Genomic DNA, 22,838 nt, shown 5'->3' with positions numbered 1-22,838 from the left:
TCCAATGAGATTTATAATCTCTAGCTGGCTAGGACCCCATTATAATTATGTTAATTGATCTTATTAGTCCCATAAAATCTTGGAGTAAAATATGCTATATGCTGGATGCACTACTCTCCACATGTTTGTAACAAAAATTATACCACAATTTGTACCAACATTTTTTAAAAGATAAAAGTCTTAATGGTATATTGCCCAAAATTAAAAGAAGATAAAAGCCTTTTATATTCACATCTCAAAATTCTAGTTTGGTATTACGCCACGCATAAATGTCTCAGGCAGTAGTACATGCACCTACGTTTTATCATATACTTTTATTGGTTTATAATGGATTTTCACTGTTTAAAAAAATAATATATCTTAAGTCTTGAAAATAGTTTGTAGAATAAGTAACTAATGCTAAAAGTTAAAATAATATAAAATAAAATCTTGAATTATTAAAGTGGATGATGTAGTAATAACAACAACAACCTACTCCAATATAATTCACATATATAAGACATAAGTGGAAGATATACACGGATTTTATCTCAATTTTAATAAATAGAGAGCATTTTAATAAATAAGTAAAAATAAAAATATAATGTACAAGTACAAGTAATTAAACAAAGGAAGGACTATCATAATAGGATCCAGTATTTTCAAAAACGTTTTTTGGGGCGAGTCTCGGGATGGGGCGTACCAAAAATGCTTTGGAGCGTAAATTAAGACGTAGATCCATGAGGCATAAATTTTAAAATTTGAGACGTAAGCCTCGAGCATAAAAACGTAAGTCTTGGGCGTTAATTTATTTTTTTGAACCTTTTTTGCTTTAAATCATATATTTTTATTATTGGTGTAATGATATTTCTCAAATAGTAATTATAATACTTTTTTTCTTCATTATTGATTATTAATACTTATCTCAAATAAAAAGCATAATATAATTTATATATATTATAAGTTATTTATAAAAAAATTATTTGTAAAATCATTGAAAGGTTTACTTTTGCTTATTTTATTAGTATTAAAACTATAAAATTGAATATACATGAAACTACTCCCCGTAAATCCATAGGACTTACACCTCGTGTCTCGGGGCTTACGCCTAACCTCACGTCCCCACCTTTTTAAACACTGATGGGATCTTATTAAGGTACTTAGTACTTACTAGTACTAATTTACAAAATATGATTTTATTTTTTACCCCTATCACTCTCCTGATCTAATCCCCTAACGGCTTCCTATCCACTAGTTAATTCTCACTCAATTCTTTAAAAACTTCAAGCTTTTAATTTTAGTACCAAATTGATAGTAACATTATATAGAATACAATATTGCTTTACAATTAGAAAAATGTTATACACACACATGCAAGGACATTTCGGAAGAAGAATATCATATGGCGCGGAGAGTTGAAACAAAGTTGATCAAAATAATGAATGAAATTAAAAGTTTTATTTTCTATCTATTGTGCGCTATAAAGTCATTAAAACTAGGGCGGGTGTTTTATTTTCATCAAAATTTTCAGGGTTTTTTTCACAATTTTTTTAATTAGATTTGTATTTAGTTTGACCTATATATGTGAAAAAATAGAGCATTTTATTATACTTTTTTATCATATTTATTTTTTCAAGCCTCATCCAAATTCTATTTAATAAAAACTTTTGATGAGCTTAAAATTCATTCGTCAGAAGTATAAAGCCTTGCAAGGTGGTCCTTGTTGATTCACACGGGATCCCACGTGCCCCATGCTACTCAGGTCAGAGCGTAAGCTAGTGATACTTTCAGCTACTGGACTTTCGCCATCTAGGATGCAGAATTCAGGTTGTTTCGCCTCATCTCCTATATTTCCAACATTTTTGTTTAATTCACTCTCATATTTATTTATTGATATTTACAACATCTTTTTAATAAATATTGAATGGTCAAACTGTTAGGATTTTATTGTTTCGAGATTTTTGCGATCCAAAAGCTCACATCATGATGACACCTAATACGTCTCACCAATAGGTAAGCCGAATTCATAGCCCGGAACAATAAGCAACGGGCTATCATGCGGAAAAAAAGAATGCAGAAGATAAAGGACGTTTATCAAAATAAAGGAAAGAGAGAAAATCAATTAAACATAAAATATCCCCAAAACCTTGTATCAGTCGGTATTCGAGCAACTAGTCAAGATATGATTATAGTACAAAATTAAATATAAATATACAGATCTGTCTTCGAATGTAAGTAAAGACTAGTCCTAGTAAAAACAAAGAGAGAATGACAACTCCGAACACTAGGAGGTCATTCCAATCTCCGAATCCAAAGCTACTCCGCACGAGGCACACGTCAACGGCGAGAACTCGTACTATGATCAATTTTTTTTTTAAAAATAACAAATCAAGTATATATTTTAACATAATATTCATATTAATTTGTGTATAAGCTTAAGTCTTGGAAATAATTTGAAGAATTAGTAACTAGTGTTAAAAGTTAAAGTAAAATAAAATCTTGATTTGATAAAGTGGACGATGTAACAATAATAACAACATATCCCAATGTAATCCATACGACATAAGTTGAGACTGTACACAAATTTTATCTCTATATTCATAAATAGAGAACAAAATAGAGAAGTAAAAGTAAAAAATTATCTTAAATATAATGTATGAGTACAAGTAAACTAAGGAGGGACTATCAGAATAGAATCTTATTAAGGTACTTACCAGTACTTATAATTTACAAAATATGATTTTTTTTACCCGTATCACTCTCCTGACTTATCCCCTAATACGTCTTCCTATCCACAAATTAATTCCCACTCAATTTTTTGAAAACTTTAAGCTTTTAGTTTTTGTACCAAATTGATAGTAACATTATTATATAGAATACATATTGCTTTACAATTAGAAAAACGTTATATACACGTGTACTTTTCGGAAGAAAAATATCACATGACGCTGAAAATTAAAATAAAGTTGATCAAATTAATGGATGAAAATAAAAAATTTATTTTCAACATATAATGCGCTATGAAGTCATTAATATTAGGATAGGCTTTTGATTTTCATAAATTCTTTTTAGGCTTTTAAACCTTTTTTTTTTCATTATATTTGTACTTAATTTGACCTATACATGCATAGAAAAAAATAGAGCATTTTATTATACTTTTTTATCATTTTTTTTTTCAAAACTCATCCAAATTCTATTTAATGAAAACTTTAGATGAGCTCCTATATTTTCAACAACTTTGGTTAATTCACTCTCATATTCATTTATTGATATTTTCAGCATTTTTATATAAATATTGAATGGTCAAACTGTTAAGATTTTATTGTTTCGAGATTGTCACGATTCAAAATCTTACATCATGATGACATATATTACGTCCCATCAGTAAGTAACCGAACTCATAACTCAGAGCTAGAAGCAACGGGCTATCACGCGGAAGAAAAGAATACGGAAGATAAAGGACAATTATCAAAATAAAGGAAAGAAAGAAAATCAATTATACATAAAAAAAAATCCCTAAGACCTGATATGAGTCGGTATTCGAGCAACCAGTCAAGATATAATTACAATATAAAGTAAATATAAATATAAATATACAGATCCATCTTCTAATGTAAGTAAAGACTTATCCTAGTAAAAGCAGAGGGAGAATGACAACTCTGAATGTCAGAAGCTCACCCCAGTTTCCGAATCTAAAGTTGCTCCACACGAGGCACACGTCAACGGTAAAAACTCGTACTATGATCAATTTTTAAAAAAATTAACAAATCAAGAATATATTTTATCATAATATTCATATTAATTTGTGTATAATTTTAAGTCTTGGAAATAGTTTGAAGAATAAGTAACTAATGTTAAAAGTTAAAGTAAAATAAAATCTTTATTTGTTAAAGTGGATGCTGTAATAATAACAACAACGAAATATTCCAATATAGTTCCACACGACATAAGTTGGTATATATACATATCATATCATGCTGATAGTCGAAATAAAATTGATGAAACTAAAAAAATATTTTCTACTTATAGTGCGCAATAAAGTTATTAAACTAGGCCACACTGTTGATTTCCTTCAAATTTTTTCAAACTTTTTGACACTTTTTTTAATTATATTTGTATTTAATTTGACCTATATATGCCTAGTGAAAAAAATAGAGCATTTTATTATACTTTATTTATCATATTTATTTTTCCAAACTCATCCAAACTCGATTTAATGAAAACTTTAGATGAGCTTAATATTGTCACGATCTCGACCTGTTGTGAGTGACCCCACACTAAAATCCGGACCAACTACCAGCACACTTATTATAACACAACAATTAAAATAAACATTCTAAAAACAATAAATCAAGTTTTATAGCCAAAAATCAATGTCAGAAAACATTCGCATAAATAACCCCTAAAAATAGAAAGTCATGTACCAAAACTTTAAAACGTCTAGAATAAGGGGATGCAACCCCAAGCAAGAAAATGAAAGTCTAAAAGTCTAAGTCTGAATAGATGGACTAAGAGGAGAAGAGGAATTCATGGCGGCCCAGAGGAAGTACCTCACCCTTGGATTTAGATAGCGCTAAGATTACATCTGAGGTCACGAAGCAGTCGTTTGAATAAGTCATGTACACAACAAGAAAAGAACAAGTACAGTATCAGTACACAAATTAAAGTGTACTGGTAGGATCATCGTCCAACTCCAAAATTATGAATATAAACACATAACTAAAACATAGTACAAACAAGACAACACATACATCAACCAAGTCAGTAATACAACAAGACTTACAATCATTAATCCTGACTTACACATTTACATGAAGTATATATATCACATATGATCACAAACAATATCAGTTCATTAAAGGAACCACATACAAGAGAATAGCTAAACATATATCATGTGATGAGCCAATCCTTAGTAAACTTGTACTGGCGTGGTATCTGAGACAATATATAAGATATTTCGTACTAGAATTGATATCCGAACAAATCAATAAGAAATTTCGTACCAGGGGTGGTACTCGAGCCAAACAACTGTCACTCCCCGAGGCTACCCCTTTGACGTAAACACGGGACCTAGGAACATGAATGACCCCAAGCTAATTCTAAGCTGGCATATCATAAGCAAACTGAACATATCTATGAAAACACGAACAATTGCGAAAGCTAAATCAATTTATAACTAATAGTGGGGAATACCTAAAACTGGTCTGAATATATAAATCTTACTAAAAGTTTAGTGATACTGAACATTCACTCAAATCTAAAGTTGAATCTAATACTATGTCTGAAAAAGCCTCTAACTAACTAGAGTTGCTGAGACATGTCGTCAGCTAACCCTAGCAAAACTGAAACTGAAATGAAAGACTAAATATGAAAACACAAGTCTATTGTCCTCGAAGTATGAGGACTCACCACTGAAGCTGTTGAATACGGATTGGGAACCAATCTATACGTGATCTGGATACTGAGTACCTGAACCTACATAATGAAAGAATGTAGCGCAGAGTATGTGTTAGTACTTGGAATGTACTGAGCATGTAGGATATGGAAAATAGATGAACAACCATATAAGCTGAACAAAACATAATTGAGCAGTGACATAATCTAAATAGAATAATAATACTGAAATATACTGAACTGACTGTAATGACCAAATACTGATTATTAATATAACATGTTGAGACTGAATACTGAAGTATAACTGAAAACCTGGTCAAATGCACTAGAGTCTGACTGTAGGAGCTACTATTAATCGACATAAAACCACGTGAGCTAACCGTGGAGTCCGATGTAAATGCCTCATCGAGAGGATCCAATATACCTTACCAAGGGTATAAAGGCATGACTAGCGTGATCACTAAATCTAATGCCCAACAGAGGGTATTTATAAACCTGCGAGGCATGTAGTTCTGGAACTATGAGCGTACATTGAACCCTAGTACAACTCGGTGCTAAGCCTACTCTTAATTGGAATTCTGTATGACACAACATAACTGAAATATTGGATAGCTCAATATTCTGACATGCAAATTTGAGAATGCAACATTTATGAACTGATAATGTAACATTCGAAATTGGAGAATGTATATATGTTTAACTGACCTACTACACCAATAGGGTTCTGAATTTCATGCAAACAATTAAGCAACGATTTCACGAAAACATGATAATCTGATTAGGAACACTATAGCTTCTAAATCACAACCAATATCTAAGGTTTCAGAAACCCTAGGTCTAAGCAATATATAGCGAATCAAGAATCTGACTGAATTCTAGTGACCTAGTGGATGAAACGAACTCACTAGTGAAATCCCACATACCTGGTGACGAAATCGACGGAGAAATCCTTCGATTTTGGACTGGAACTTGAAGGAAACCTGCTAGTTGTTCTAGGGGAGTTGGTCGACTCTTTCTCTTCTTTTGCTTTAAGTTTTGATGATTTTTTGTGAATTAATCGCTTAGGATAAAATCTGACTAGAATAGTAGGTTAAAATTGATCAAAACGACGTAGTTTAGAGATAAAATAATTAGGAAAAGACCTAACTACCCCTAAGTTAAAAGTCGACCACGACCAACAGACCCTAACCGACGGACCGTGGTCTGACCTACAGTCTGTCCTGCAGGTCCGTCGTCTGGCTTCATAGAGTTGGAACTGAGCCTTGACCTACGGACCCCTAACCACGGACCGTGGTCTGACCGACGGTTCGTTGGTCAAGCCGTGGGTTTGGGTTTTCTGGGCAGTGTTGAGGTTGTCAACCACGGACCACACATACGGTCTGTGGTCCCATCCACGGGCCGTAGGTGGCCTCCGTGGGTCGACACCTAGAACTTTCGAGAATCTATATTTTGACCTTTTTCGAATTTGTGGTGTTACATTATCTGTCCCCTTGGGAACATTCATCCTCGAATGAAGTCTAAACTAGCTGAGTATGGAAGGAAGGAACTGCAATCCCTACCACTAAGTACTAGAAACTGAAATTTAACTAAACTGAGTTCCAAGAATCATGCAAATATGTTGAAATGCAAGAATGACCGGAGGAACAATGTACTGAGACTGAATTTACGCAAGACTAAACTGAGAGACTGGAGAAGAACTATTATCTCAAGCTGAAACAGAATCAGAAGGAAAGAGATAAGGATACTTAGCCTTCATGGCTGCTTTTGCTTCCCAAGTAGCTCCCTCTACAGACTGACTCCTCCACAAAACCTTCACTGAAACGACTTTTTTATTTCTCAACCTACGAACCTAACGGTCCAAAATCTCAACTAGCACATCTTCATAAGTGAGACTGTCCTTCACAGCCACACTTTTTAATGGTACTATTGATGTTGGATCACCCACACACTTTTTCAATAGGGAAATGTGAAAGACCGGATAAACCGTTGCTAGTTCTGCTGGTAACTATAACTCATAAGCCACATTACCAACCCTTTTCAAGATTCTGTAAGGACCAACATATTTGGGACTGAGCTTCCCTTTCTTGCCATATCTCATCACCCCTTTCATAGATGACACCTTCAGGAAAACCCAATCATCGATATCAAACACTAAGTCCCTCTTCCTCACATCTACATAGGACTTCTGACGACTCTGGTTGTATTTAGTCTATCTCTGATGAGTTGATTTTTTTCATGGCTTCATGAACCAAATCTGGCCCTATCAAGGCTGTTTTACCTACTTCAAACCAACCAATCGTAGATCTGTATCTACTCCTGTATAATGCCTCATAAGGGGCCATCTGAATACTGGAATGATAGTTATTATTATAGGCGAACTCTATGAAAGGTAGGTGATCATCCCAATTGCCCTAGAAATCGATCACGCAAGCTCTCAATATGTCCTCTGGGGTCTGAATGGTACGCTCTGCCTGACCATCCATCTGTGGATGATATGATGTGCTGAGATTCACATGAGTACCAAGATCTTTCTAAAAAGATTTCCAGAAATGAAAGATAAACTGAGGACCTCAATCTGAGATGATAGACAAGGGAACTCTATGTAACCTGACTATCTCATTAATGTAGAGTTTAGCGTAATACTCTGCTGAATATGTAGTCTTGACAGCCAAAAAGTGAGCAGACTTAGTAACTCCGTCCACTATCACCCAAATGGAGTTATGTTGTCTGCGAGTACGAGGTAAACCTGTAATGAAGTCCATGTTTATCACTTCCCACTTCCATGTAGGAATGTTAATCTCTTGTGTCATACCTCTTGGTTTTTAATGTTCTACCTTAACCTGTTGACAATTAATTAGGACACTTAGCCATAAAATCTGCTATGTCCCTCTTCATACCGTTCCACCAAAAGACTTCTCATAGATCATGGTACATCTTAGTGTCACCTGGGTGAATAGATACCTGGAGTTAAGTGCTTCTGTAAGATCTGTTGCCTCAACTCACCCACCTTAGGAACACACCCTGGTAACAAAGCACACTATCTCCCTCTTGGGAGAAAACCTCAACTTTCTGCTGATGAACTGCACTTTTTAACTGAAATAATATATGATCACTATCCTGTTTTTCCTTAACCTCCGCTACTAATAAAGATTCTGGCCCATTCTTAACTATCACACCACCATCCACCATCTGACATGTCCGTAGTCGGTGAACAACTTTTGCTAATTCCTTATTTTCTTCCTCAACATGTGCTACACTACCTATAGATAGTATGCTGAGAGCATCAACCACTATGTTGGTCTTACCCTGATGGTAAAGCACATTCATGTCATAGTCCTTAAGGAATTCAAGTCATCTCCTCATACAAAAATTCAACTCTTTCTGGGTGAACACATACTGGAGGATCTTATGATCTGTGAACACATCAACATGACCACCATACAAATAATGTCTCCAAATCTTTAGAGCAAATACTACAGCTGCAAGCTCGAGGCGAGGTCATGAGTCGGGTAGTTCTTCTCATGTACCTTAAGATGTCTAGAAGCATAAGCTATGACCTTACCTCGTTGCATCAACACACAACCTAGGCCGACCCTAGATGCATCACAATAAATCACATAACCATCTAAACCATCTAGTAGGGTCAAGATCGGAGTTGTAGTCAACCTAGTGTTCAATTCTGAGAAGCTTTTCTCACACTGATCTGACTACTGAAACTTGACCTTTTATGAGTCAACTTGGTCAATGGGGATGCTATGGATGAAAATTCTTCAACAAATCTCCTGTAATTACCAGCCAAACCCAAGAAACTTATGATATCTGTTGGAGAGGTGGGCCTGGGCCATTGCTTCACTTCCTCTATTTTCTGAGAATCCACTCGGATTCCTTCACTAGATACCACATGACCAAGGAAAGCGACTGATTGTAACCAGAATTCACAGTTGCTGAACTTAATGAATAACTGGCGATCCTTGAGAGTTTGCAGAACAACCCGCAGATGAGTGCATTTTCCTTCTCACTCCGAGAATAAATGAGGATATCATCAACAAAAACGATAACGAATAAGTCCAAATACTGTTTGAACACCATGTTCATTAAGTCCATGAAAGTTACAGGAGCATTGGTTAGTCCAAAAGACATTAATACGAATTCATAATAGCCATACCGAGTTCTGAAGGTTGTCTTCAGAATGTCACTATCTCTGACTCTGAGCTTGATGATAGTCGGATTTGAGGTCTTAGAAAAGCAACTAACACCCCGAAGTTGGTCGAACAAATCATCAATCTTGGGGATGGGATTCTTATTCTTGATTGTGACTTTGTTCAACTGCCGATAATCAATCAATCTTGGGGATGGGATTCTTATTCTTGATTGTGACTTTGTTCAACTGCTGATAATCAATGCACATTCTGAGGGAACCATCTTTCTTTTTCACGAACAACACTGGAGCACCCCATGGAGAGATACTACGTCTGATGAAGCCCTTATCTAGAAGGTCTTTCATATGTTCTTTCAATTCCATACGCTCAACTAGAGCCATTCAGTAATGAGGAATCGAAATAGGCTGGGTATCTAGAAGGAGATCAATTTCGAAGTTGATTTCCCTTTCGGGAGGAACTCTAGGAAGATCTTCTGGAAAAACTTCTGGAAACTCATTTACTATTGGGATTGATTCAAGAGTTGGGGTTTCAGAGCTTAAATCCTTAACCGGAAAAAGATGATAGATGTACCCTTTAGAGATCATCTTCTTGGCCTTAAGGTAAGAGATAAATCGACCTACATGCACTGAACTGTTACCCTTTCACTCTAAGACTGGCTCATTTGAAAATTGAAATCTAACGATCCTGGTTCTACAATCGACTGAGGCATAACAGGAATGTAACCAATCCATGCCTAGAATGATATCATAATCTACCATTTCTAACTCTACAAGATTTGTTGAGGTGACTTTCTGAGAGACTGCGACAGGGCAATTTATGTATACCCGTCTAGTTATAACTGGGTCACCAACTAGAGTAGAGACTGAGAAGGGTTCTGAAAGAGTTTCTAGACTGACACCGAAGTTTACTGCTATATAGGGAGTTACAAAGGAAATAGTAGCCCCTGGATCTAACAATGCATAAACATCTAAATGAAAGAGCACATGCTAACTTCCTTTTGTGTGTATTTCCAAGCTTCAGGAAGATAGTAAATCAAGATTCACATTATCATTCTGTCATATCTATACTCGTTCTTTGAAAATAGATTTTAATGTAAGTTATTTTATTATTAGATTAAGTCAATTTAAAGATATTTTTAATATCATTTAATACTACATTCTGTTTTAGTTTAAATCTACATAGATTTTTTTTTTAAAAACTCACACAAGTATAAATATTCCTATATATATACATTTTTTTTAATCAACGAATGAATAACTTTGTTTGGACCCAACAATTTCTCTGACATTTTTCATGATTGATAGTGAGAGGGACCATGATATTTTAAAGGAGGTGGTGGTCAATCTTATCGGCATGGAATTAGAAGTCTTAAATTACCTATTAAGTATGAAAGAGAGATTTGACGGATCTAATTGTAACGTGAAATTCAAAAGATCAAAAGATATAATAGTAAGTGACGATACAGCTTTAAAATTCAAAATTCTTTCAAGAAAACAAATTTAAAGGTAGCAATAATTTCTTTACTTTGATGAAAAAAAATTGATTTCGTTTTTTGTGGCACAAGTTTCTCGAAGGTCTTTTTTTCCTTTTTCTTTCAACAAGAAGTCTAATTTATTGGGTCAGTTTATATGACCACTAAGAGACGAAAAAAGATATAGTAGTGGAGATTAATGATATTATCAGTAGAAAATCTTTGTTTAGATATGTAAAATGTAATCTTATTTATATCGTCATCATTATTCATGTATGAGTTGTGAGAATCTAGCTCTATCCAAATAAATCAGACACAAGGACCAACAAAAAAAGAAATTATGTGTTAGTACTCGTGTGAATTTTGATATATAAATTAGGTATAAAATATAATTATGTTTTTTTTTAAAATTTTAAATGTATATAAATAAATATATCTATAAGATATAATACACGTAGAATATCAAATAGAATATGAATTGCCACTAGGATATCATATAATATGTATGTGTTTACTTATTTGGCTTTATATAAATTTAAGTATCTAAATATATATTCAAAATGTAAAAATTATATATCAACACAAGTCAGTTAAATTACACATTTATATATTATGCCAGTAAATTACGAAACAAAATATTGATGTGGTATCTATGTCAAGCAGTGGTGGAGCCACATACACTTGCGGGGTGTCGATCGACACTCCTTCATCGAAAAATTACATTGTGTAACTAAAAAAGATATATTTTTTAATATATATATATATATGTATATATATATACATACATATATTGACACTCATTGACATACACCCAATTTTAGTTCGTTATACTTTGACACCCCTTTATTGAAATTCTATCGCGACTAATGTCAAGTCAAAAAGAAAAGATCTAGATGGTAATAATTAATTTGATGCCCGTGAGAGGTGTATTTTTTGTGGCTCCCCACGCTTCTTTCCCACTTGTTATCTTTTTGTTGGGGTGTTGGATGGTTCTTGACGTAGGATATGCAACACCTTTAATAATTGTTTTCTTCCGTTTTAAATTTATAAAAAATGGTGTTGATCGTATACATGTTTATATTTAGGGAATAAATAAATTATCTTTTATTAAAAATAAATAACAAAAAAATAAGAGAAATTACTTGATGACTAAATAAAGTGTCACATGCAGCTAAAAGCGTGACTCGAGAATTAATAAAGTAGGTTCATAATAATGTAGTTTTGTAATGACATGGCATTTGGCTTAACTCAATCTCAAAGTTAGTTCACGAGTGGGGGATTGTTTAAGTCCATATAAGGAAGATCCACAAGTTTATTTTTAAATTAATGTGAGACTTCTACCCACTCTAACACCCTGGAGCGTGAATTGAGAGTTCAAACGGGAATGTAAGGAGTTCACCAGTTCATTCTTAAACCAATATGAGACTTTTATCCACTGTAACACCATGGAGCGTGGATTGGGAGTCCAACAAACGGGAATGTATCTGACTCTGATATCATGTAAATATATGACACATGAGCCTAACTCAATCCCAAGACCTAGCTCATGAGGAGAGGATTGCCCAATTTCCTCCCCTTCTATTGAATGTGGGACTTCTTAACAAGTTTTAGGTCTCATTCTCAATTTAGCCCCCAAAAAAAAATATGACCTTTTTTTGTCTCAATTTATTTAACATTGTTTAATTTCAAATAAAATCTAAGAAAAGAAAAATTAAAATTTGTGGTCTAAAACATAGTTTGGTTATTTTTGTGGCTATAAATTATTTTATTAATCGTAAAAACAGAATTTTAAAATTAAATTCTTTTTGTGACGGATTAAAAAAATATGTCACATAAATTAAAATTAAAATTTTAAAAAAAAAAATCCTACTAATCAAAATCTTAACGAATAAAATTATCTAATATTTATAGTGATAATAATAAAGAATAACAAATATCTCTATTAAACTTTTAATAAAATAAGCTAGTTTGCTCAAACACTATCATTATATAAAAAAAAAGAAGGAAAATAGTATGAAATAGCAAATTATTAATTCAAATTAAATGTTATAGCTATAGTTCATTTTAATTATAATTCGCAGCTAACATCCCATTTTTTTGTCATCTGATTCGGTATACAATTACCATTTTATACATTTTGATATAAAATGTGTTTGTGTTTGTATAAAGCGAGACAAAATTGTATATATAAATACAAATACATATATTTTCGTCATATACACTTATAATTATACAAATACAGATCTTATTATACAAATTACAATGTATAAATAAATTTATACAATATTGAACAATCTGTATAAAATTTGATGTTTTTGGCAAATTATGCAAATCAAAAGCTCCATAGCAAACATAAAATTTGTTATGGAGTGCAATTATGCAAACTATAGTTATAACTACATATATGACTTTTATGTTTGCTATATGTGAAAGTTGCTCTATAAAAAATTATATATAAAAAAAAGGTCACATGCAATGGGAAATTAACTTAATATATATGCAAAAGCCTTCTACCAACCAAAAGAATACAGCTCTACCAAGTACTACTTTGCAAAAACCTTTAAAACAAAAACAAAAAAAAAATATATATATATATATATAAAAAGATACAAAGGCCAATAAAGGACAACAAGAAAAACTTGTGGACAAAATTTTTTAGATTTAATAATTACCGTCAGAAGAATAGTGGCCACATAAAATTTGGCCAAATATCCCACCCTACTGTAGCAGTCAATCTGTCTGGCTTTCACTTTCTTGCACTAAATATTTTGGTTAAATAAATACACGTGTCATGGTGATTTATCAAAAGGCGGCCAGTGGTGTTGACGACGTGGCAAAAAGTGCAAACAAAAAGTGATTACAGCTCATCCTCATCTCATCCAATTCATTCATACCCACATAAAATAACAAGATAAATACTTTAATTATTTTCATCATCCACAACTCTTGGTTCTAGATATTTTACCTTTCTTTTTTAGTCCACACAATAAATATCACAATTTTTAAAAATGTTATCCTTAATAAGAAAGATATAAAATAAACTAGAAAAAAGTACTAAGTACTAACCCTCCGTTCTAATTAGATTGTTGTGTTTCGACATAACATGAACAGTAACGAAATCAGAAATTTAATTAAGGGATATCAAAATATATAAAGAAGAAATGTCAATATATGATTATATACACTAAAAAAATATTTTTATCTATCTACATAGTGTTCTGATGATTAAGTCCTCTCAAATATCGCCACCAGACACATATATGTAGAATGTATTAAGATATCTTTTATTTTTATGATTTTGAACATGTCACGTGAAAAATTAAGATTATTGAGTTATTAAGAAAAGGAAAGAAATGTTCGTTTTATTAAACATGTTAAAAAAGTAGGACAAATAAATTAAACCGGAAGAAATACTATTTTAATTATTTGGCTGGATATTTTGTTGCGTCTTTTCTAGGGAGCGAAGGGTTTTTCTTTTTATGTATAGGTGTGGCTGAGATTTGTACTCGCTTTATGCACTAAACATGTTGGCCCTTGCTATTTTCATTTTATTTTAAAATAATACATTGATTTAACTATTTGCATTATTCGATCATCACATCAATAAAATCTATGGGGCTTTAATGTAGAAGATTTATTATATGCCTTCTCATAATGAAAATTACTTCTTACCAACTACTAGCATATCAATTCATTACCTTATCATGTGATGAAAAGTAGATCCTTTATGCTCGTACATCTTGTTTTAATATGTCTCTAATTTGTCTTGATTTATTTTTTCAAACATAAGCACAACCTCCTTTTCGTAATTATTATTATAATTTCCTTTTGCATGTGTCTTAAAGAATTGTAAATAAGGAGTATTTGTTAGTAATTCATCTTTATTAATAAAAATACTAAGCTAACTTTAATGGTAGCAGTTAAAAAAAAAGTAATTTATCACGATTCAGACTGTGGTGAGTGACATCCATAATGAATCACCTGATGGTAGAATCAACAATTAATCCAACTAAATTCAACAAATCATTTAATTTCAAGTTCATCATATAGAATTAAGAAAAATAGTTATCCATAGTCTAAGAATGTCTTAGTCCAAAAAATATGGACAAGAAAAATAGATGAATCAACGACAGCCTGGAAGAATAGCCCACTCTTGAATTCGAACTTAGATGTTCTTTAATTGAAGTCTCGAATCAGCCGTTGGAAGATGTCATGTACTCAACAAGGAAAGAATAGGTGCAATATCAATACACAAATTATAATATACTGGTAGGATCACACTATCATGTATAAATGTAAGCAATTTACCATGATACAGTAATACAAATCAACACATATAATACAATCATGAATTACCTAATCATATAGACTCCCAGTCACATATCATGAAGAAAGCAATATAACAAAAAACATGCACTCTAAAAAATATTGATTTTAGTGATTTGGAGGAAAAGTCAAATTAAAATTTGTCAAATTCTTTTTATCTTGCCATGTGTTTTTTTTATTATGCCACCAATTGGCTTAATGGGGAGGTTTTTCCCTCTCCTTTTAAGTTTTGATAGTGTTAGGATAGTTATAATATAAAAGGAAATTTCTCTCATTGGTGAGAGAAGCCATCTTTTAGGTTCTTTTAAAGTCTAACTCATTTAATCAGTTTAATTGAGTAAGTCTACTTATATATATTTAATAATATATATCACAAGGACTTGGACTTAGGACTTTGACGTAGGCTGGGTGGAATCTTTAATTAAATTTAAAGATTCATTTTTCGTAATTTATTTTTAACAAATTGTTTATTTGAAATTTGATTTTAATATTTTAGTTTTAAATTAAACAAAAAAAATTATGTGTTCAGGAAGGGAACAACTAAATGTTACGTTTGTACAGAAAATGAGTGACTCTTAGTTGTATCCATACAGAGAAATGCTTGTCATCCCTTAAAGTAACTCTTGAAAAATAGTGATTTTTCATGCCTAGCTTTTAATTTAGATAGATTTGAACAATTATAATACCAACCAATAATGACTTGTTTGTACTTTTCAGACAATAGTTTTTACACTATATAATTAATACTTCCTCCATCCCATATTAGATGAGTATTTTACTAAAAATATTTGTCGTATATTACTTGATCACTTACTATATCAAGATATATTTATTTATTTTTTTCATTTTACCCCATAATTAATATGACCTCTGAAAGTTCAAACAAATTTTGAAGATCCAACTTTTTTCCAGGATGCTAACTTATAATATGAACAAAGGGAGAAATGTAAAGTTAATCAATTTATTAATGATTTCTTAGTTACCGTATAAAATAAAAAAATGTCCATTTAATATGAAACGCGAGAGTATTATTCACTTCCCAGAACAAATAATATTGATTTTATTTTAATTTTATAAAATAATAAATATTTTGGACAATAATTTTAGTAATCTTGACCACCAATATAGAAAGGTGTACATATAAATTTCTTCTTCTACTCACAATCAACTACTAATAAAGACATGTTGCCTGCATTTTTAATGTGAAAATAACCAAAAAAACTTAAGAGGATGTTTGTTTGGATATTAGTATTATTAAGAACAAAGTAAACTTTCTTAAATTGAAAGAATTTTTATTTTTGATAATAATCTAGTAGTTTGGATAATATCTTGTTGAGACCAAAAAATTGCATCATGAAAATAATTGAAAAAGTGATGAAATTGTCAAACTTGTTTACCCCACCCCCACCCAGTGGGGCAGAAAAAGCGAAAAGTGTCATCCACAAAAAAGTTGACACGTGTTATACAAAAGAAGGTAGTACAAGGTTCCAGTTGGTTTACTCGCGAGTATGAGTTTTAGCACTTTATGTCAAAATCTTGGCTTAAATTAAAACACGATATTTAAAAAAAATAGAAAAAGGGTAAAAAAAGGTCAAATTGCCACGTGTCTTTAAACGTGAGCCACAAGACTTGAATGGATTTCTCGGTTGTTCTACGGAAATTATAAAAATACCCCCAAAAGAAAATTAAACTTCCACTTTAACCCATGACGTGGCAATCCTTCCCTTCTTCTTTTTCTCCCTTTTCAACCCCCAAAAGCTGAAATTATTTCTCATCTTCCATCTCTCTTCTCTGTCTTCTTCTCCTTTCTTCAAAGGAAAATAAATAAAAAACTTTCCAATATTTGTGTGTTGTTCACACTTGTTTTAGTTGTTTATCTATCTTCATCTTCCTTTTGGACAAGTGTTTTCTTTTCTCTCATGCTCTTGGGAATTCTTGAAATATTTGCCTATTTATCGAAATATTCGTTTGATTCAACAACTTTGATGTTGTGTTTGGTGAGGATAAGGATGAAATTTTCCATCTTTAAAGGGGAAAAGTTGATTCTGGGGTTGTAAAAGTGAACAGGTGGGTCTGAAGAGGTACAGTTCTTTATTGGGGTTGTTAGATCGTGTGATTTCTTGGAATATTGGAGCTTAATACGGACTGAATTTGAAGGTGACTGTTGATATTTCTGGGTTTTGGGAACTGAAGAGAATTGATTGGGTAAAGCTGGGTTTCTTCTATTTTAGGGGAAAGTAAAAACTTTGGCAGCAGTTGTTAGTGATTTTGGCTCATCAAGGAGTAGTGATTTGATTCAGCAGAAATGACTATAGGGGTATGCATCTTATTTATTTAACTTCAGATGATACTACTTTTTGTGATTTGCCCTGTTCTCAATTGGTTAAAAAGATGGGTTTTCCCTCAGATTATAGCTGTTGTTGTTCATAATGGCTTGATGTATTTGGAAATTTCTGTTATATGTAGAATTGTATATATTGCATAGGTATGGTAGGTTAATTAATTTTATGATTGAACTGTAACTCTTGTTGAAAGTAGACAGAAAGAAAAAAATTGCAAGTCTTTTAGAGTTGTTATTACTTCCTATATGTGATGTATCTGGATCTAATAACAGAATCAAAAGCTAGTCAGTCTAGATTTGGGATTGAAAGTGCTTGTGACTAATGTCTGTCTCTATGCTATTTTGAAATTTTAGGATCAAAGTGAGTCGGACACGATACTTCCAAGTAGGAATAGAATGTCAGTTGAGGTGGGAGCTCCTTCTCCAAGGAGCATCCAGATGGAAGAGCAAGTTATTCCAGGAGAAGAATATGCTCCTAAGGTTCGTTGCTCTGCCGACAATGCTTAAGTTAATGATATTAAGCTCATGTCTGACTGGATGTTGTTTATTTTCCATTCAAAACAGATAAGAAAACCATACACCATTTCAAAACAAAGAGAGAGGTGGTCAGAGGAAGAGCACAAAAAGTTCCTTGAAGCATTAAAGCTTCATGGTAGGGCATGGCGACGTATAGAAGGTAAACAACTAATACAATCAATCGATTGTTTGAGTTGTCTTTGTGCTGTCACTCCATACTAAAGAGACCTTGTTTAATTCTCAGAGCATGTGGGAACCAAAACTGCAGTTCAGATTAGAAGCCATGCTCAGAAGTTCTTTTCAAAGGTTTGTTGCTCTTATCCCATTTTATTGTTTGTGACTTGATCTAAAGGCACTCCAGTCATCATTAAGAGTCGAATTCGAATCTGTTACTTATTGGTTATTGACATCAAGTGTTTTCTTGTGGTCAGGTTGTTCGTGAATCGAGTAATGGTGATGCAAGCTCTGTGAAATCCATTGAGATCCCACCTCCTCGGCCTAAAAGAAAACCGATGCACCCTTATCCACGGAAAATGGCAACTCCACTTAAAAGTGGAACCCTGGCTTCAGAGAAATTGAAGAGGTCTGGTTCACCTGATGATCTCTATCTCTCCGAGCCAGAGAATCAGTCTCCTACCTCTGTGTTGTCTGCCTTTGGTTCAGATGCATTTGGCACGGTGGATTCCACTAAGCCAAGTGAGCAGTCATCACCTGTTTCATCAGCTGTCGCTGAGAATTCTGGTGATCTTGTACTTTCTGAACCATCCGATTTCATTGTAGAGGAGAGCAGATCTTCACCTGCCCGAGCTTATGCTAGTTCAAATCCGGCCAATCAGGCTTGTGTGGTACGTACTATCTTGCTCAACTGTCTTTTTTAATTCAATATGTATGATTTCTCATTTGACACCACTCATTGTGATTTTCCTTTTGGATTTGTAACTCCAGAAACTGGAGTTGTTTCCTGAAGACAATGATTTTGTGAAAGAAGGCTCGGATGAGGCATCATCTACACAGTGTCTGAAGTTGTTTGGTAAAACCGTATTAGTCACTGATGCTTATATGCCTTCTTCAACTTCTGGCCAAATATCACTGACAGATGAGAATGATGAGCCAGCATCACGGACGTTGCCTCGAACCTCCTTCCCTGCAAACTGGGATTCAGAATGTCCCCGAAGTACCTTTTCTATCGTCCCTCCTACGCCATCATATTACTTTCCCACACCAAATGGAAGTCCAGGGACTAACCAAAGTGACTCTACTCCTCTTTTGTCATGGGGATCATCTGCTGCAGTTCGTTGCACTCAGGTGCATAACCCAATTCCAATGAAGGGACGTCCACTCCTTAATGACAGAGATTTGGAAGGAAAGGAAACTCAAAAGGAAGGGTCTTCCACCGGCTCCAACGCAGAATCAGTAGATGCAGAGTTGAGTGGAGACAAGAATTTGGAAATTGAAGCTCAGAGTAGTCGAAATCTGGTAGAAGAGTCGGTTAGAGGCAGTTTGTTTGAACGAAGAGCAAATTCCACAAAGCGTGTGAAGGGTTTTGTTCCATATAAGAGATGTTTAGCTGAAAGAGGCATGAGTTCCTCAACATTAACTGGAGAAGAAAGAGAGGAGCAACGAACCCGGTTATGTTTGTAGTTACTTGCTTGTGCTTGTTTAGTTTGTTTGTAAAGGTTAGCACATCCTTTTTTGGTTCTCTAATTAATTATAATATCCGTTTGCCGGATAACTGGATGAAGATAAGCAACACCATGGCAGCAAAGGCGCTCTAGTTTTTGCTGAATGGCAGAAGCAGTCTTCGTAATTTTTCTGAATCAATTGTTCAAATGTATGTTGATAAATTAAGTCTTGCAACTTCATCTCATCACTTGCACTTTTGGCAGATGAGCTAACAATCTTTGTAACTCTACTATTTCCAAGTAATGAATGCTCACTTATCATGATCCCTCACTAAGGTTCACCTTAAGCATTGGTTTGACCTTAGAGTGGCTTCCATATCTTTAATTGAATGCTTAAAGAGAGAGGGAATGGCCAGAATCGAGTCTCCACAATCAAACCAGAAAAAGCTTTTTCTCTCCCAGTTGTGCTTCGATTGAAGATATTGTTGGTTGTTTCAGAAGGAAGAACAATTTGCTGCTCCCAATTGTGCTTCTTTTGTTGTTTAAGTTCGCTGCTTCACTAACCACTAGCCGGTGTTGATTGTTGAAAACTCCACTCCCTCTGCTATTTCTCTTTCTTGGACCCCCGACTCTAGGGTTTACTATATTTACCATCGCAGCTCGTCGAACGACTCTAGGGTTCTCTTTCTTCTTATTTCTGGCTTGGGTTTCAAGTTTCAAGAGCAGCAGCAGCAGAACACGGATCACTATCTCCTCTCCAAGTTCCAGGTTTTATCTTCCCAAGCTATTTTCCAAATTTACTTTGGGTTGGTTGGCTTTAGTTTTTTCTATTTTCAGATTTATTTCCATTGCTTATATGCAGAGTTAGATTTACTATTATTTTTAAAGATGGTTCCGTGTATTGTCTTCACATTGATCTTACTTACACAGTCCATTAAAACACAGAATAGAAACAGTTTTAAATATCAATAACATCTTTCATACAATCAAACTCAAGGTCTTAAACCTTTAAGAAATTGATAATCGTGTACCAAAACTCAACCTAGTTTAAAGTAAGGGGATGCAACCTCGAAACGTTAAAGCAAATCTAAAGAGTCTGAGTTCGAATAGATGGAAAATATCATGTACAAGCTTGGTACTGAAGCTAATCGATAAATATGTACTTTTTGACTCAATTGAACCTTTTTCTTTTTTGAAGTTAAAAGTTCAAGATTAAGATCGGTAATTCTGCATCCACTTTCCAGCCAACTGGGAAAGAATTATGAATGCAATATCACGTATGTAACCAAAAAAGAAGGGTGAGACCGTGTCAAAGCCTGATGAATAGACATGGATGGACAATACTTGGAGCTGTATCCCCAAGAAGAAGATCAAGGGGATCGGCATACCGAAAAAAAGAGAGAGAAAGAAATAGGAACAAAGAACGAAACTTTACAACAACTAGGTGTGGTACTCGAGCCAATCAAGAGATATTTTGTATTAGGCATGGTATCCGAACCAATTGAAAGATATCCCGTACCAAGTGTGGTACTCGAGCCAACTGTCAACAATTCATCATTTTGCATTCAACCCTTATACTTTTCCCAACATGCATTGTATGAATTTCACTATAGAGACAACTCATATGCATACATACATAACTTGAAAATAACAACTATCATGCAACACCCCGAAAATTTCTAATTTAAGACCTTAACCATTCTTCATTTATGTATAAGATTGTATCGAGTGACTCTTAAATTGTGTTTAGGTGTTAAGGTCAATTATTTAGTGCGGGAATAAATTTGGAAATTAATTATTAAGGTCACAAGAATCCTCTAGCACAAAGTTAAGTTAAAAGCTTCTTTACCAATTAAGTTTTGATATAAGATTCTACTTGAGTCAACTTCAAACGATCATATCTCTTAGAATATGAATAGTTATGTGGCCTTTAACCTATCAAATTAAAGGTATTTGAGTCTTTTCCACCAAGTTTGCATCAATTGGAGTTCAGATTAAAAAGTTATGCTCATTTTGCTGGACACTATCTTACCACCCACAAGTCGCGCTGTAACATCCGACAATTTGAAATAGCTATGAAGAAGCTTAGAATTGGAAATAGTCATTTTTGGAAAGAATTAAAAATCTGGAAAATTTAGCTAAGTATGGAAAAAAAGTGAGTTTTTGGTCAACTTTGAATAGTCATAACTCCCTGATTAGGATGAGTTAGGTGTATTTCCAGTTATTTTTGGAAAGCTCATGGAGTGATCTTTCCAACGCCGCCGAGTTTGCTCGATTCCAAGTTCGTATGAGTGAGTTATGCCTTTTGGAAGTTGGGTTATTGGCACAGGGAAGTCAGCACAAAATTTGTAAGGGTATTTTGGTCTTTTCTCTAATAATTTTTTTTTGGTTATATTAGGGATTTTAGACTGATTTTTAGATCAGTTTTTCCCTTTTTAATAAGAGTGAGAGTGAAAGTTAGGGTTCTTGAGAGAAGAGGAGAAAAGAGAAGAAGAAGCAAGGATTCGTCAAGATCGTCGTGGATTTCGTCGGGGGTGATCCCTATTAAGGTATGTGAGATCTTAGTGTTGGGTTGGTTCATTCCCCCACACGCCAAACTCGTTTTAATTTTCGAAAAAAGATTTGGTTGTGTCTGTTGAAGTTGTTAGTTGTGGTTGTTGAAGTTGTGGTTTTGTTGTTGAAGTTTCTTGTTGATTTGGGACATGTTTCCGGTTGTGTTTGTGAGTTGAAATCTATTGTATGTTGAGGGGTTTATGATTCTAAGTGTTTGGGGCTGGATCCATTGAGGTTAAGGAGGTTTAGAGTTGGCAAAATGAAGGAGAAAAGTCGAGTTTTCGGGGAAAAGGGCTGGTGCATCGCGCCCCAAAAGGGACTCTGAAGTCCAGCCCTTGGGGTGGCACGTCTCTCAGAGCGCCCAGCAGGCCCCTCTGAAGTTTGAGGGTTGGCGCCCCGCGCCAAGGATGCTAAGTTTTCCCATTCATTCCCCACTTTTTCATACATGTTCCTTGGTAATATACCTATGTTTT

The 22,838-nt window shown here is 33.8% G+C and overlaps 2 protein-coding genes across 3 annotated transcripts in view; one reads left to right on the top strand and one right to left on the bottom strand.

Annotated features, from left to right (window-relative positions):
- The window catches only part of LOC125834553 (auxin response factor 8-like), a 771,942-nt gene that overhangs the window by 475,013 nt on the left and 274,091 nt on the right, over positions 1-22,838 (bottom strand). The window lies entirely within an intron of this gene.
- LOC125834574 (protein REVEILLE 1-like) lies at positions 17,450-19,997 on the top strand. The gene is made up of 6 exons (XM_049513715.1): positions 17,450-17,650; positions 18,029-18,154; positions 18,239-18,350; positions 18,435-18,496; positions 18,622-19,035; positions 19,136-19,997. Exons 1-6 carry the CDS (start codon positions 17,639-17,641, stop codon positions 19,829-19,831), a joined length of 1,422 nt encoding a protein of 473 aa, XP_049369672.1. The 5' UTR covers positions 17,450-17,638; the 3' UTR covers positions 19,832-19,997.

Source organism: Solanum verrucosum, unplaced genomic scaffold (assembly GCF_900185275.1).
Source record: "Solanum verrucosum unplaced genomic scaffold, falcon-dt-bn FXZP01000287.1, whole genome shotgun sequence".
Classification (NCBI taxonomy): Eukaryota; Viridiplantae; Streptophyta; class Magnoliopsida; order Solanales; family Solanaceae; genus Solanum; species Solanum verrucosum.
This window is presented reverse-complemented; position numbering and strand designations above follow the sequence as displayed.

What these genes read in the sequence shown, in the direction of transcription:
- LOC125834574 (XM_049513715.1), top strand. An exon ending in GGCATGGCGACGTATAGAAG is followed by an intron (nt 18,351 to 18,434) that starts GTAAACAACTAA and finishes TTTAATTCTCAG; the next exon opens with AGCATGTGGGAACCAAAACT. An exon ending in CGGCCAATCAGGCTTGTGTG is followed by an intron (nt 19,036 to 19,135) that starts GTACGTACTATC and finishes TTGTAACTCCAG; the next exon opens with AAACTGGAGTTGTTTCCTGA.